We start from the raw sequence: 18,468 nt of genomic DNA, 5'->3' as shown, positions 1-18,468 counted from the left end.
ATAGTTCATGTTTGCACCTTCTGCTGTAATTATTTTTATTTTGCTACTGCAATTTCAGCTTATGCATCATAGTCAAGCATCTACAAATACACAGTATAATGTACTAAAAATACAGAATGAAAGTATATTCATCAAATTTTCAGTATGTTACATTCATGTACTTACAACACTCAGTGCATATTATGGTACAGAAAATTAGCTTATTTGCATCTGCTTATGACATTTGACACTATATTCGGGAGTAGTTCCTTGAAGTCACAAAGGATATTTTTTACTCAGAAATAGATAGTTCAGGCAATATGCAGAGCAGGAGTGCAGCTTTGTCTCAGTTAATACTAGGCAGAGTCCAATCTGCATTTGGATCACACCTCCTTGACTCTTGTGCAAAAAGATCTATGACATTCCACTGCATCCATTTCCAATAAGCTACCACAAAAAAAAAAAAAAAAAAAAAAAAAAAAAAAAAAAAAAAAAAAAAAAATGATTATGTTACTTATGACATTAGTAACAGCACTGACTAGTACCAACAAGGGTAATGCTGTCTTATAAGGACCTATATCCATGGGGTAATATGACACTGAATTTTGGAAGAATATGAATATGACAGAAAATCTCTTGTACACACTGTTGTTCTACTATTACATCTTTCATAGTACACTGTGTTGTATCTGGGTAGATACTTGAGACTGGCACCTAAGCCGAAACTGCAACTGCATGCTGTATGCTTCTTCACACAACAGTGAATGGGACATGTGAAATTAACAACACACAAAACCAAATTCTGCAAAGCGAAGACAACACAATGATGGCAATGGCAATGCACACTGAAGTGTATACTGTGCTTAAGGATGTTAGTGACATGAACCAAGTGAATACAAGCCCTAAAGTCATACTCCATCCTGTGACTTTTGCTGGTTATACTATTATGTGGGCACTCAACCTGGCAGGCTTAGATTGGAAGCATTTTGAAATTTAGTTGTGTAAGGTAAAGGAGATATGATACTGCGTGAAGAGTTTGACAGAGCACTGAAAGACCCAAGTCGACACAAGGCCCCCAAGAGTAGACAACATTCCATTAGAACTACTGACAGCCTTGGGAGAGCCAGGCCTAACAAAACTCTACCATCTAGTAAGCAAGATGTATGAGACAGGTGAAATACCTCAGGCTTCAAGAAGAATATAATAATTACAATCTCAAAGAAAGCAGGTGCTGACAGATGTGGAAATTACCGAACTATCAGTTTAATAAGTCACAGATGAAAAATACTAACGCCAATTCTTTACGGACGAATGGAAAAACTGGTAGAAGCCGACCTCGGGGAAGATCAGTTTGGATTCCTTAGAAATGTTGGAACACCTGAGGCAATACTTACCCTACGAGTTACCTTAGAAGCTAGATTAAGGAAGGGCAAACCTATGTTTCTAGCATTTGTAGACTTAGAGAAAGCTTTTGACAATGTTGACTGGAATATTCTCTTTCAAATTATGAATGTGGCAGGAATAAAACACAGGGAGCGAAAGGCTATTTACAATTTGTACAGAAACCAGATGGCAGTTACAAGAATCGAGGGGCATGAAAGGGAAGCAGTGGTTGGGAAGGGAGTAAGACAGGGTTGTAGCCTATCCCCGACGTTATTCAATCTGTATATTGAGCAAGCAGTAAAGGAAACAAAAGAAAAATTCGGAGTAGGAATTAAAAATCCATGGAGAAGAAATAAAAACTGAGGTTCGCCGATGACATGGTAATTCTGTCACAGACAGCAAAGTACCTGGAAGGGCAGCTGAATGGAATGGACAGTGTCTTGAAAGTAGGATAATGGAATGTAGTCGAATTTAGTCGGGTGATGCTGCGGGAAATAGGTTAGGAAATGAGACACTTGAAGTAGTAAATGAGTTTGCTATTTGGGGAGCAAAATAACTGAAGATTGTCAAAATAGAGAGGATATAAAACGTAGACTGACAATGGCAAGGAAAGGAAAGCATTTCTGAAGAAGAGGAATTTGTTAACTTCGAGATGGGTAGATCACATAACTAATGAGGAGGTACTGAGTAGTATTGGAGAGAAGAGAAATTTGTGGCACAACTTGACTAGAAGAAGGGATCGGTTGGTAAGACATATTTCTGAGGCATCAAGGGATCACCAATTTAGTACTGGAGGGCAGCATGGAGGGTAAAAATCATAGAGGGAGACCAAGAGATGAATACACTAAACAGATTCAGAAGGATGTAGGTTGCAGTAGGTACTGGGAAATGAAGACGCTTGCACAGAATAGAGTAGCATGGAGAGCTGCATCAAACCAGTCTCTGGACTGAAGACCACACACACACACACACACACACACACACAACCCCCCCCCCCCCCCACACACACACACACAAACACAAGGTAAAGGCAGATGTTAGCCCTGAATGACTTCATTTGCAACACTGCTGAACTCGGCGAACAACTGCACTGTAGCAATTACCAAATGCTTTATGTACTTAACTTTGCTTTGAATTGTGCATTGCTTGTCATTTGCTTTTCTTATTTTGAAATTAGTGAAGTGGCTGATCCTGGGATATCACGGAGTTCGAATATGACCCTCACAACACTGAAAAGGATTGGCCATTGCTACATGTGTAGTTTTGCTTTCAGAGAACACTACTGTAGGCCTCCAGCCCTGTGAGATAGAGGCAGAGTTTATCCTCCCTCACCACTCCTCACAAGCAGTGTATTCTAAGTTTTCGGTTATTTATGTCTGTAGTTGCCACGTTACAGTGCCCACACTATAGTCCCCTAAGCCACTGCTCTTGGTGTCTGCTCAAAGTGCGCAATTAGTAGTAACATTATGAATTAATGTTACACGTGAGGCGACGCTACCTATGGCACAGCTGAAATTAAGTTGGTCTGATAACAACCCTACGTAGAAGAGTGCAACATTATTACTTAAGGTATTGTTTTAAACATGAATGTGTTGATCTGAACATAAAATTGAGGGAAGTAACAAGTAAACACGAGTTTTTTAATTACGAACTTGAGCAGTACTCAAGTAATGGTTTTACAGATAAAGCATGGAATTGTGCTGCAGAGTAAGCCAAAATTTCTTTGTGACAGGGAAGAAAATTTCATTCAAAGGCGTCTTTTATAGACATTCTGTAAGCCACAATAAAATAGTCTGGTCTCTTTTTAATCCATTTAACTTCTATAAAAGGCCTACAGGTAATGGTCTTATGAAGATGAGCTCAAACTCTTTTGTATTATTTTCCATTGTAAGTGATTCTTATAAGTCATCTAACAAGCCATACTCAATACAACCAGTATAAAACAAGCCTTTAGGACACGCCCGAAAGAACAGAGACAGCACATAGAATCCGCAGCTGTGATACATGTTATGTAACTGAAGATGGAAGGGGGGGGGGGGGGGGGAGGAGGAGGAATGAAAGTAAATCTGATCTAGAACGGAGGGAGGAAGGAAAGGAAAGGAAAGGGAAGGAACTGGCAGTATCAATTGTATCGAGACTTCATGAGGAATCAGCGGCAGTGAATGAAAAGGTGTGCTGGACTGGGACTCTAACCCGGGATCTCCTGCTTACGACGCAATTGTGTTAAACACTGCACCACCCAGACAAGTGTTTACTGCAAATGCATGGGTGGTATCTCAGTACGCTCCTTGGCCAATGCACACTACCATCTACTACCAGCTATCCGCAGTCCCCATTCATATCCTCCGTGCTTGCTAATTTTATATTTCTGCTGGAGGTTGAATGTGTGTGGTGTCTGTTCTTTGCCTTACTGATCAAACATCATTAGTTCTGACTGCGGTGGCCATGAGATGTTTAAGACTGGATTCTCGATCAATGAAAATGTGTCACCAGATTGGACGAAGCACGTTTCTTATTGAACCAGGTCGACTGTTGTGTCCATATATGGCCTCATCCAGGCAAATGGCTGTTCAAAATGTGCACTACACCACATACACAGGCCTTTGAGACAGCATTATAGTATGGTGGCATTCACTTGGACTTCCATGCTGTCTGTGACAGTAATCAAAGGAGAAAAACTGTCTGCAAAATCAAACTAAGGAACATATTGAAGAAGGAAGATTATGCTCTCAAAAACATTTGAAATGCTGACAAAATAGGGCTAAAATTTAAAAGAAAAACTGTTGCTTCATTTCACAAATTACCATCACCTGGTCCTAAAATGCGCATGGATGGCATTACTGCTTTAGTTTCTACTAATGATACCAGTAGTCATATTGCCTATCCTCTGTAATTGATGAAAGTGAAAAGTGGCATTGTTTCAAACATTTTAGTAGATCTGCAATGCTTTACAGAAGAGCACCTGCATGGATAGTATGATATTCACAGAATAGTTTATGGAAGTTTCGTGCCCTCTATAACTCCTTGGTTAAAGACCATGACATTAAGTTATTTCTGTTAAATGTTAATACTGAACAGGATATAAAATCTGTTAAATCTGAACTCAAGAGGGTAATCAATAAGCCAATAATTGATTATTTTATGGCACTCCTCAAAGGCATTCACCGGAGTGATGTTTACAGCGCTCATGGCATGAATGAAAAATATAACACTTTTGCTAGTAAAGTGCTTACCTTATTTGAACACTGTTTTCCCCAAAGCTAACCAAGGTTAGAGCAAAGTCTACAAAGAAGCCAAGGAATAGAGGTATCTTGTAAAACAAATAGAAAACTGTATCTGTCAAACCAAAACAGTTCTGATGCTGATGCTATAGCACAGTACAAGAAATACTGCAACATATTAAAGACTGTAATAGGGACATCAAAGCAAATATATTACAAGGAAAAGATGGTCACATCAGATAACAACATGAAGACAATTTGGAATATAGTGAAGGAGGAGATTGGTAGAACCAGACATGAAGAGGGACAAATAGCATTAAGTGTAAATGATACATTGGTGACAGATGTGTATGGGGTTGCCGAACTTTTTAACAAACATTTTATAACTGTTACTGTAAAGATGGGGTTGTCAGATTCTGTAGATGCCCTGGGATACCTCGGACCAGACATTTCAAGTAACTTCCATAATATGAAGAAATAATGTTCACCATCTTAAAATCAAAAACATCTAGTGGGTATAATGAAATATCAACAAAGTTAATTAAAGAAGGTGATTCTGAATTAAGCAACATATTAAGCTATCTGTGTAACCAGTTGTTTATCAGTGGAATATTTCCTGAATGGTTGAAATATGCTGAAGTTAAGCCACTGTTTTAGAAGGAAAATAAATAAATGGCATCAAATTTCTATCCCGTAAATTTTGCCAGCATTTTCAAAATTTTTTGAAAAGGTAATGTATAGTCGGCTTTATAGCCATCTTATCACAAATAACATACTGTCAAAGTCGCAGTTCAGATTTCTAAAGGGTTCCGATATTGAGAAGGCTATCTACACCTACCTTGAAAATTTAAGTAATTCATTAGACAAAAAATTGCAGGCAACTGGCATATTTTGTGGCCTGTCAAAGGCATTTGACAGTGTAAATCACAATATACTTTTAAGTAAATTACAATATTATGGTGTAACAGGAAATCCTGCAAAATGGTTCAGTTCTTATATCTCTGGCAGGAAACAATGGGTGTCATTAGGAACGAGACTGTATTAAGTTATCAGGCTCATCCAACTGGGAACTAATTACATGTGGGGTCCCACAAAGTTCCATCTTACGGCCTTTACTTCTTCTTGTGTATATCAACGACCTTTCATCAGTAACATTACCAGATGCCAAGTTTGTTTTGTTTGAGGATGATACAAACATTGCAATGAATAGCAAATCAATCGTATTCTTAGAGAGACCGGCTAATAAAATATTTGTGGACATTAATCACTGGTTCCTAGCCAATTCTTTGTCACAAATAAAATAATAATAATAAAAATAGCTACATGCAGTTCAGAACTTGTAAGGGGTGTCCCACGAGTGTACGCGTAACATATGATGACAAGCAGATAGAAAAAGTGGACAGTGTTAAATTCTTGGGATTACAGCTTGACAATAAATTCAACTGGAAGGAGCACACCGCAGAACTGCTGAAGCATCTAAATAAATCTCTATTTGCAATGCAAATTCTGTCAGACACAGAGGACATAAAAATGAAAAAGCAGGCATACTACGCTTACTTTTACTCCATGATGTCACATGGGATTTATTTTTGGGGGGAATTCATCAATCCAAGCTAAAGGTTCCTGGACACAAAAATTTGCAATAGGAGTTATATGTGATGTGAACTCAAGAACATCCTGCAGAGGCCTGTTTAGGGAACTAGGAATACTAACTACTGCTTCCCAATATATTTATTCCTTAATGAAATTTGTCATTAAAAATATTTAACTTTTTCAAACCAACAGCTCAGTTCATGGAATCAATACTAGAAATAAGAATAATCTTCACAAGGATTTAAAGTTACTTACTCTTGTACAAAAAGGTGCGCACTATTCAGGAACAAACATTTTCAATGACTTGTCAGAGCCATCAAAAGCTTAACACGGAATGAAATTCAATTTAAGAGAAGCATAAAGTGTGTATTGGTGGCCAACTACTCCTACTCCATTGATGAATTTACAATCTAACTTCTGCACTATTTCAGTGCAGTATGTTCAATGTAAATAAGCATTGTAGTAGTTCTATTACATGTTTATCACCTTATAAATAAATAAAACATTTTTTAAAATTTTAAATTCAGTGCATTAATGAAACCTTAGTAAATGAGTGTTGCAAAATGATCCTCACATATAAGAGTTCATTAAAAAAATTATGATCATTCCACTTGGGATCTGTGGAAGGTACATTAGCTAATTTGTTTTAGTTGTAAATATTTGTCGTGTATTATTGTTTTTCTGACTTGTTCTACATGCTGGAGGACCTCCTCACTACAGATCAACTGGAATGAAAGTAAATCTAATCTAATCTAGAACGGCAAAAAGGGGGAAACATTACTGCTCCTTAACAGTACACCAACTCGTCCATCATACAATATCTTAAATGAAAAGAATGAATTCATAGAAGTGATATTTCTTCCACCTAACATAGCCTTATTACTGCACCCACAGATTGAGATGTTACTGAGGCTTACAAAGGGTTTTGCAGAAAAGAATAGTCACCTAAGTTATTGTTAGAAAGAGAAGGGCAAGAAGAAGAAAGTCTGTTAAGGAATCATAAAGTTAATGTTTTAAAAGATGCATCTTACACAATGGGAGCACTATGCACACGAAAAGAATCTGAAAAAACATGGAACAAAATTTTGGGTATTGCAGAAAGTTTTCGAAGACTAATTGAAAATGATGAACAGAATGATAAGTCAAAAATGCCAATGTGCTAAAAGAACTCAACTTCCGTGTATACGATGAAGACATTCAGGAATGTAACAATATCGACAAAGCAGATCCAGGGTACCAAATCAGGTGGGCTAGCAAAATTGTAAACCATGTCACAAATGAAGCTGATGGTAACAGCCTCTCATCAAGTATTGGTACAGAAAATGAAGATGAAAAAACAGCAGGTGTTTCTGAAACATTTGAATCTTTAGATACTGCCTAGAGATGGTTTGAAGCTCAAAATGAACACGACCAATATCAAAAACCTGTCATGAAAAAGGTGCATTACTAGACGCTTGGTAGGCTTGGTTTTCAAGCGTTAATTCTATATGTATGTACTGTATATGCAAAATGCACGTGTATTACGTTGTTTTTGTTTACTAGGCTGCGATACATGCATCCCTACTGCTCTTGTCTTTGTAATACCAGAGATTCATGTTGTTATAAATATATGTAGTTTTTATTGGTAAATAAAAATACACAGTACAATTAGCCAAATAAACTGATGAAGACCTGTGATCCCCAATTAGTTAGGTTAATTGATGCTCTATTTTAGCAATCTCTAAGGCCTATAATAAAATTAATAGTTAATATAGTAGACGAGGGGGCAAGGGCAAGCAGAGGGGGGCGGCAGGGGGGGGGGGAGGGCGGCAAGGGGGGGGGGGGTAGAGTAGAGTAAAAGAAAACTACGAAGAACACATCGATGTATAGTGGTATAGTGTTTGTGTGTTTATTCTAGTTACAAAGCACTATGTTATACAAAGTGCAATTAGTTTTGGTCTATGAAGACCATCTTCAAGACATGCTAAAAAACACTTTTTCCATCACATCCAGCAACATATTTACTTATTTTATTTTATGCATCTAGTTTTATAGGACCAAACTGAGCAAATCTCCAAAGTCATGGAATGAGTTAGATGAGATTAACATCTGACAAGTAATAACTGAGCAAATAAAATATTTAACACGATTCCTATGCAGACAAGCTGAGAGTACATAACAGCAGAATAAACAATATAACCCAGGAATTCGCTTAATTTTTTACCAAGGAAACCCCTAACAGAATAAAAGGAGAGTGCCATAAGGAAATTTTTCAGTTTGAGGATTACTACTAAGATTTTTAAAAAAATTATTGCAGTAGCTAATTGAAAATGGATGCAGGAGAATACTGCACACCTTTCTGCACAACAGTCAAGGAGGTGTGATCCAAATGCAGACTAGATTTCTCCCTAATATTACACGAGTGACAGCTGTTAATTCTTTGAATAAGCTCATATTGTTCATATCACATTAAAGAAAATGTATATTGAGAGGTTGACGTCAGAATTCTCAGACTGCTGAATACAAGTCAACAAGAGGTTCATGAACTTCCACCACATGTTGCGTTAATGCCAAGTATCACATACGTACGAAGATACAGTCAGAAAATAATAACCCAGAAAAGATTTTTTTGTTTCACGTAAAATTTTAAGTACCACATACAACAAATTTGAACATTTGCATAGGCGCAACACACCTGTTCAGATTTGTTGTATGTGGTACTTACAAAAGTACACAAAACAATGAATATTTTCTGGCTGCACTATACTTAGATACATTGGATGGATGTGGCAGAAAAAGTGTTTTTACTCCTGTCACAGATGGTCATCAAAGACTAAAAACAATTTCCTGTTGTACAAGATTGTGGTTCGCAACTGGAATAAGATGTAAACACTTTCCTAGATCTATGTGATATTTGCTGTGATTATGTCACAACTCATCAAATTGACAGTGTACTACTTACCTCACTTACAGTCTTTTTGGCAACTGCGCCACGGGACACAGGAGAAATGTTTTTATTGGGACAGTCCTCCTTCATTTTGACATTTTCGGTACACAGGTTGGAATTTGTGTCCACCGGCTTGTTGCAGCTGCAGCCGCCGGCCTTCGCTTGCAGCTGCGTGGCAGCGGCCTCGGCCGCTTTACGCTCGGCCCGCATCTCACTGAACTTCTGCAGGATGGCGGTGGCCTTGCTGCGCTTGATCAGTGCCGTGATCTTGCTCGAGATGGCGCGCCCCAGCACAGGGTCTGGCCCGTCTACCTCCACCCCCACCCCGTCAGTACCCTCGGTGCCTGCTGGGCTGCTGGCAGAGCCGCCTCCCACACTGTCACTGTTGCGCCGCAGGAACTGGGATGGGGAATCGAACGATATCAGGGGTTGCGTCTTGGGCAGTTCAGTCAAGAGCAGGCGCGGCCGACTCTGCTGCGGTGGCTCCGAGTTTGGAGCACTTTTCACCACTGGTGTTCCCGGCGGAGTCTGCGATGGTGTGGTATTTGCAGAAGTCGGTACGCTGGCACTTGATGTAGGACCGACCTAGAACAGTAGAAGTGCAGTTTACTTTTACTTCGATAATAACATAAGAAAAAATGAAATTAAAAGTCCTCTGGAAGAAAGGAAAACTTTTGAGTGGCATTGTAATTCTGTCAGAGACAGTAAAAGACTTGGGAGAGGGAAGCTGAGGGAATTACATTTGGATACGATACACTAAAACTAGAGGATGTGTTTTGGTGTCTGGGCGGCATAATAACTGATAATGGCTGAAGTAGATGGGGTTTGAAACATGGACTAATAATAGCAAGGAAGCTTTTCCTTCAAAAGAATAAGTAGTTAACATCAATTATAGGTTTAAGTATCAGGAAGACTTCTCTGATACTTATATGAATGTTAATGTGGACGTTTAATAACAGACACAAGATGAGAATTGAAGCTTCTAAACTGTGGTACTACAGATGATTGACAAACCGAGTAATTAATGGTAACAAGTAAAGCTGTCAACAACCCAAACCTTGATACCATATTGAACACATGTTCAATACGGTATGTTTATGACAACTTCACACACACACACACACACACACACACACACACACACACACACACACACGTAGGATGGGAAAAGTATTGAATTAAAATGTGATGTGTGTTCTCGTCCACTGTGTAAGTGTACTTTGAGCACTCTTTCAACAATGTAAAAGTGAGCACATGGTATGTTCTTTTCGTGATGTGGCAGAGACAACACTCGACTGAATGAATTAACTTTTTGAGAGGTTCACTGAGACTAAAAATTAAGGTAATTAATCACTTTTTTCTGTAATAGTCAAAGCCTAAAGGTTTCCAGGAAAAGAAAAGAAGGGGGAGATTAATGTTTAATGTCCTGTCAACAATGGCGTTATTAGAGAGAGAGCAGCAGCTCAGATTTGGGAAGGATGGAGAAGGAAATCGGCCAAGCCCTTTCAGAGGAACCATCCAGCCATTCGCCTGAAGCGATCAAGGGAATCACGTAAAACCTAAATCAAGATGGCTGGATGCAGGTTTGAACCATCATCCTCCTAAATGCGAGTCCAATGTGCTAACCACTGAACCTCTTCGCATGGTGTAAAAGAAATGGATGGACTGCCAATTGGTCCTCTGTGGTGTCAAGAAGGGAAGAAAATGTCAAAGGGAAGGAACTGCAATGGGATAAGAGAGAGGTGTCACACTGAAGCAGTCTGAAATCCCCCTACCCACAAAATTAGTTCGTAGCAGTCGACGACTGACAATCCCTTTCCCTGTGGAATACTGGCTGAAGGGCTGAAGATTCATGCCACAAAATGAAAAAAAATAGAGACAAGACCACAGTGACAAGTTATAACTGAGTACATACAAATCACTCTCACAAAGAAAGTGTAAAACCTGATCTGCTTCTATTTGGATATCATCTACCAATGGACAGAGAGAGAGAGAGAGAGAGAGAGAGAGAGAGAGAGAGAGAGAGAGAGAGAGAGAGAGAGATTTGTCAAGCCAGAAAGCAGCAAGTTGGAGCACTCTTAAGAGGACACAGGCAGCCAACAATGGGGTGGATACTCTCACCTCAAGATGAGACCACGAATTTACCATGTATCGTCGAAAAATAATCAGCAAAGGACAAGCATAACTCGCATGCACTAGTGCGTGATGAAGGATTCCTCAAAAGCTGACATTTTCCAAAACGTCTATTGTTAAATGTGTCTTTCCATCACTGCAACCTCTACGTAACGGACAGCAGTCTAACATTAATTATATTGTTAGGTATTCAGATTACTGATAGCAAATGTAAAATCAAGTGAAACTACTAAATAGAGGAAACATGACAGGGGAACTGATAAAATACCTGCACAAATTGACAGAGATCATGCAAAAGCAACTTGCTCCATTTCTAGCAGCAATGCTAGATCAACAAAAAGTTTCAAGCATTTTGAGAAAGGAACTAATCACTACAATTTTCAAGGAAAGCACTCAGACAATGCACATAACTAAAGACCTATAGAACTACAGCAATCTGGTGTAGAATTATGGAACACAGTTTATCTTCGCAGAGTACAGCATTTTAAGAGCATTAAAATCTCCTCTGTAGGAATAAACATGGGTTTTACAGATTCTGCCACCTGGATCAATATCATTTCCCTCGGCCTCAGGAGCGAGTTCAGTAGAGTCTTCTATGTTACCTAGTGAACAAAGCAAAAGCACATGGAACCTAAGATCAGCTTTGCCACTGGACTGAATACTCCCTAAACAGCAGATCATTGCATGTTGCTCTTAGTAGGGAGAAATTGTCAGAAGTGAAAGTAACTATGGATGTGCCTTAAGGGAGTGCTATAGGCACTGTGCCGTTAAATGTTTAAATGAGCTGGCAGATAATGTTGGAAGATTCATGAAGCTGTTCACAGTTGATGCTGCTGTGAAGCACCAGAAAAATGTTCTAGTATGTGTGAAGACCTGCAGAGGACAGACAATGATGGACTCTAAGTCCTGCAATGTGTAATGATCACACAAAATTAGTAGTACAACAGTCAGATTACTGGCAAATTGGGAAAATCCTAAGGAAAGTTAACTCATACACGATAGTGGGAGCATATTTGGTAAATTCTACAAGTGTTGGGTGTTACTGTGGGATCCTGCTCAGGTAGGATTAATTGAGGAAGCAAGGAAGATCTAAGTAAATGGTGAGTGTTTCATCAAGGAGATAGTTAAAATGAGAGCTGCATACAACAGAGATGTTAAGGTTATAATCCTGACAGTCTGCTAAAAAAAAAAGGAGTCTATGAACGTATTACATCGTGTCATACAAACCTCATGAATGGACTGAAGCTGTGAAATCAGAGAAAGTCAAGATTATACAGAGGATTATCAATGGTCATTCTTCCTATACACCAAAGTGAACTGAATAGTCAAGTGGTGAAATGATAGCATTACATAATGTATCCTCTGCCACACACCTTGAGGTTCTTCGAGGACTACAAACCTAAATTGTCCAATTATATAGAGCAGAGCCCACCACCCAGTACTTACAGAAACACAGGATGCATTCACAAAGAAATGAAACAGAAGCTGTAGAAAACCACTGAAAGGATTGTGATGTCACTGCCTACGAAAGAAGGTGCAGTCCCTGTAAAAGTGTTGATATCTCAAAGTTGCTGGTAGAGGGATACAGTCATACACCTACATGATGAGAGCGAGCATGTGAACTTGTCAACTGTCCACTGAATTCAAGCTATGTTGGAAACAGTGAAACGGAGGCTTCAGCACAAGTACAACAGGATGTAGTGCATTTGCTGACAGTGGAAGGTCTGCAGAAAATGAAAATTTGTTAAAGAATGGCACAAATGTACAGAGAATACTGCAAGTCCACCGCCCATGTCAAGGTGTGGCGCAAGTGATTCAGGAAAGGACGGTTGTCATTTGCCGATGATACACAATATGGAATGCCACACTGCATTACCAGTGTCATTATCCAGCAGGTGGATGCCCTCATTATTCAGGGGTGAGTTCCGGTAGCAGAGCCTATTTATGCAGAGTTTGAACTGAGTGTCAGAAGTATTAACACCAGAAAGTGTGCAAAGCATGTTCCCAATGGCTGCCTCACTCTTCAACCAGCACAGGAATGAGACTCTCCGTCAACAGAATGCCTCTGCCTCTGTAGCACTGTCACGGAACTTATCACGAGTGGTCACTGGAGATGACACACGGTGTCACCACTTCGAACCTGAGTCATGACACCTTAGTCTTCAATGGAAGCGTGCGAGGTCACTACCACCCAAAAATATGGAAGCATGCAAGGTCACCGCCACCCAAAAATCTAAGGGCATCTACACAACTGTGGGAAAGGTTAGGCTCACCTCGTGCTCTAATAAAAATACCACCTTCTTATTGAATCCATGCTGAATGTGCAGTGATACAGATCTTGACCACCCTTCATACAGCAATCAACTCTAAGTGACCAGAGCACCTGGTCATTTTGATCCATGACAATGCAAGGCCCCAGACAGCAAATGCAGACATTCAAACGGGAGGTCATCAGTCACCCTCCACACAGTCCAGAGCTGTCTGCCTGCAATTATGCTACTTCAGTGAGCTAAAGAAGGCTCCAAGAGGCAAAACAATTCACACTGAATGAGGATATGACAGGTGCGAAAATTACCAAACTATCAGTTTAATAAGTCACAGCTGCAAAATATTAACACAAATTCTTTACAGGCGAATGGAAAAACTCGTAGAAGCCGATCTCAGTGAAGATCAGTTTGGATTCCGCAGAAATATTGGAACACGTGAGGCAATACTGATCCTACAACTTATCTTAGAAAATACATTAAGGAAAGGCAAACCTACATTCCTAGCATTTGTAGACTTAGAGAAAGCTTTTGACAATGTTGACTGGAATACTCTCTGTCAAATTCTAAAGTTGGCAGAGGTAAAATACAGGGAGTGAAAGGCTATTTACAATTTGTACAGAAACCAGATGGCAGTTATAAGAGTCGAGGAGCATGAAAGGGAAGCAGCGGTTGGGAAGGGAGTGAGACAGGGTTGTAGCCTCTCCCCGATGTTACTCAATCTGTATATTGAGCAAGCAGTAAAGGAAACAAAAGAAAAATTCGGAGTAGGTATTAAAGACCACGGACAAGAAATAAAAACTTTGAGGTTCGCCGGTGACATGGTAATTCTGTCAGAGACAGCAAAGGACTTGGAAGAGCAGTTGAATGGAATGGATAGTGTCTTGAAAGGAGGATATAAGATGAACATTAACAAAAGCAAAATGAGGATAATGGAATGTAGTCAAATTAAAGTCGGGTGATGCTGATGGAATTAGATTAGGAAATGAGACACTTAAAGTAGTAACGGAGTTTTGCTATTTGGGAAGCAAAATAACTGATGATGGTCAAAGTAGGGAGGATATAAAATGTCGACAGGCAATTGCAAAGAAAGCATTTCTGAAGAAGAGAAATTTGTTGACATCGAGTATACATTTAAGTGTCAGGAAGTCGTTTCTGAAAGTATTTGTATGGAATGTAGCCATGTAGGGAAGTGAAACATGGACAATAAATAGTTTGGACAAGAAGAGAATAGAAGCTTTCAAAATGTGGTGCTACAGAAGAATGCTGAAGATTAGATGGGTAGATCACATAACTAATGAGGAGGTATTGAATAGGATTGGGGAGAAGAGGAGTTTGTGGCACAACTTGACAAGAAGCAGGTAACCACTAAACTGTGAAACATAAAAGAAGTGAACCATATCAAACAGAATGTACAGAGTTATTCTAAACAAGCTTTATACCGAAGAAAGAAAGTAGTTTCAAAGTTTCTGATGGGCAGGTGGTAATGACTTCAGACACGGCCAGTAGTGTTTGCACACCAGTAGGGCCATCATTCCGTTTCACTGTCAGTTGTGTGTGAGATGGTGACTGGAGCACAAGGTTTGTGAAAAGCAAGTCGCAAATTGCAGTGCAGCGGACACTTTGTATCAAGTTCCGTATTCAACCACCAACTCGCAAAAGCACTAGCCATTGGCTTAAGCAATTTAAACAGACTGGGAGTGCATGCAAAGGAAAAAGCACAGGCTGTCCGCGTGTGTCAGAGGACGATGTCAGATGGATTCAAGAAAGTTGTTTGTGCAGTTCCAGCAAGTCTACAACAGAGTCAGTTGAGAACTTGGAATACCCCAACCATAGTTCTGAGAGGCGTTTCCTGTACAAGCCCAACCAATTACAACTTGCACAGGCTCTCAAAACTATGACAAAGAGAAGCATCTTGGATTTTGTGGTTATGTGTGGGCAAAAATGGAGGATGACGCATTTGTACGGCGTGTAATTTTTAGCGATGAAGTGACATTCCACCTTTGTGGAAAAGTCAACAGACACAATATTCGCATATGGGGTTTGGACAATCCACATTCACCATTGCAACACAAAAGAGACTCACCAAAGATCAACGTGTTCTGTGCCATATTCCATACAAAGTTTTATGGACCATTTTTATTTGCAGAATGATCTGTAATGGGAATCATGTATCTGGAAATGCTGGAACAATATTCCCTCAAGTTATTGAAGATTGCCAGGAGTTCATTTTCCAACAAGATGGAGCTCCACCATCTTGGCACCGTGATGAACGAGGCTTCTTGAATGACTCCCTTCCTCAGCGCTGGATTGGTCCCAGGGGACTTGAGGACCTGGCTTTGCACTTCTGGCCACCGAGATCTCCTGATCTCACACTCTGCGACTATTTCTTATGGGGCTATGTGAAGGAAGCTGTTTATGTCCCACCTCTGCTAACCACTCCAAATGATTCATGGACCAGATCACTGCTGCTGTGCACTTGGTAGCAGCAGATATGCTTTTGCGTGTGTGGGGCGAGTTCGGCTACTGCGTCAATGTTTACCGTGCAGTCAATAGTGGCCACACTGTACATTTTTAACACTTATCACATTTCTACTTATTAAATAATGATTAAAAATTAATTACAAATTATTAAATTTATTAAATTGACATCAAACATTATGAAAAAACTTCGAAACTACTACTTTTCGTTTGTAAAAGCTAGTTCATTTTGGATTTGAACGGATAAATGCAAACTTTTGAAAATGGGTCCATCATTTAGAATATTTGTCTAAAATTACAGTCACATTTAACAGCACTTCAAAGAACACAATCTCACACTCCACAGTGACTTCATGGCGGTGGTCTCACCAGTATGTTGAGTTCCACTGACACCCACACATTGGTGTCACAGTTTGCCATGGTGCTAAGATCATAAGGACTGGACTAACAAGGAGAGGGGTTGCATGCTCTTCTCAAATTAGAGCATATTCAGCCTTGATTAGTGATTCTGGACATACTATCATATAGAAGGGAGCTAGTGGAGTACAGATGTAGAAGAAGAGTGTGATTAAACTATTAAGGTTATGTGCACATTAATGGGGAACTTATGAATGTATTCATTATGGATATGCACAGGTGTTGCTACAAGCCATATTGCCCTTGCGTGGAATGGCAAACTGACAACATCCCCCTTCCTGTGCTCAACTGTTAATTCCTCTGTTATTCTGATCTAAGTAAACGACAAGAGATATTGAAAGAAGTCATTTTCATGTTTAGGCTAATTTTAAAATTAAAATAAACAATGTATTTTGTGTATAGAGTGAATTACTGTCTACACTTCTAGTAGTCAATAGCATGCTACGGATGGAAAAGATTTTATTCCATTTCACAACATCAACATCATCTCAAAATCTATCAATATAATGTGTTTTCTAGTTTTTCTTGAATCTGCTCACTATTACTAGCCGCAGTACTAAAGTACTGTCTTCCATGACACTGCTCGTTCTAATATCAGATAAGTCCTCTGCTGATCTACTTTCAGTTTTTTATGCTCGTTATGATGGACAGACTGCACTGTAGTTTTGGTACCTACCACCTTTATACACAATTATTGAACATTTGTAATAATGTATACAGTACATGCAATGGCACCAGTAAGATACAAACAGTGAAAATATGATTTTTATGAAATGAAATGATCAAACAGCAGTATTGCCCAGGAGATCCTGCCTGCACTTGTTTGACTGCTTTGTTCAAGGCTTCCTATATGATGCCACTTCAGCGACTTTGGTGTCTTTGTGATTAAGATGAAATGTAATGATTCTGATAACGCAAACACTCAGTCCCAAAATCTCTGACCTGACCAAGAATCAAATCCTTGACTCCACGATCAGAAAGCAGCAGTGACGCTGACTTCTAGATCGAGAGCTGCACACAAGATTTTTAAGGAAAGTTAAAGAATGCTCAAGGTTACACAGAACACACATGGAGAAGTAAGATCAGAACTTACTATCTGTAATACTGAGGGCAGAGTGCATGATTACAGAAGCAAATACAAAGAAAATATTAACAGAATGAAAGAAGATAGATTGCAAAACAGGTAACGTTCTATAAGCCACAAAAGGAGGAAATATTGACAGACTTGGGGAAAGATGGGAGCAGGCATTAAGCCTACACCATTAAGTTGTGAAGAAGAAGAAGAAGAAGAAGAAGATATATTACACACAATTTCAGACCTACCGTTATGCGTCGTTTCTTGAGACTGTATTCGAGCGGCCGTTCACCAAATTCTATAAGTCCTTTCCCATCTCGACGCTTTCCACTACGCAGCCCTTTGGAATCAGATCGCATCCCATATGGCGATTTATAGGTAACACCATTGGTCACCAGAGAGTCGGCACCTATTCGCGTGATCTTGTTGCCACCAATGCCAGATTTCTTAGCAACCACCCTGGGGTTAATCTTCGAAGAACTTGTCAGCAAATTCTTTGAATTCAATGTTCCGACCCCTGGCTCCGAAGCAGCAACAGAGGCGACAGAGTTTTTCCTCCGCCGTACGAATGCCTGAAACAAGTAAAAGCTAATTAAAAGAAGAGCATGTTCTGATTACTGCAACACAAAAATTTATTTCAAAAATCTTTGAGGGAATATAAACAACGGAAGAAAAGAAATACCAACTCACCATGTAGTTGATCAAAGGGATGTCAATAATGACAGAAACGAGACCGAGAATGTTGCTGATTTTTTGGATAAATCTTCCTGCAGAGGTAACAGAATACATATCTGGATCCTTTCCCCCAACACCAGCTCTACCAATTTGTCTATTGCAATACACTGTTGTATCCCAAAAGCCTCCTGACGTCAATCCTGTTAGTCCTGTTCCAAACCAACCTCTTCTCCTGCCCACTTTGCTCATTCTGCACTCACACTATCCTCTCCAGTATCTGCATTTTTCTCCATTCTATCTTCCCCATTCAGACCATCCCTC

At 39.6% G+C, this 18,468-nt stretch overlaps 1 protein-coding gene across 8 annotated transcripts in view; it reads right to left on the bottom strand.

Moving 5' to 3' along the window:
* Positions 1–18,468, bottom strand: part of LOC126291549 (nucleolar and coiled-body phosphoprotein 1-like) — a 160,303-nt gene that overhangs the window by 534 nt on the left and 141,301 nt on the right. For all 8 annotated transcript variants that reach the window (XM_049985058.1, XM_049985054.1, XM_049985059.1 and 5 more), the window contains 2 exons: positions 17,721–18,044; positions 9,118–9,687 (listed from right to left, as the gene is read on the bottom strand). In XM_049985058.1, coding sequence (XP_049841015.1) covers positions 9,118–9,687; positions 17,721–18,044 — 894 coding nt within the window. The remainder of the gene's footprint in view (positions 1–9,117; positions 9,688–17,720; positions 18,045–18,468) is intronic.

The sequence above is a fragment of the Schistocerca gregaria genome, chromosome 9, assembly GCF_023897955.1.
Source record: "Schistocerca gregaria isolate iqSchGreg1 chromosome 9, iqSchGreg1.2, whole genome shotgun sequence".
Classification (NCBI taxonomy): domain Eukaryota; kingdom Metazoa; phylum Arthropoda; class Insecta; order Orthoptera; family Acrididae; genus Schistocerca; species Schistocerca gregaria.
The sequence above is the reverse complement of the archived record's forward strand: the minus strand, read 5'-3'. Positions and strand labels throughout refer to the sequence as shown.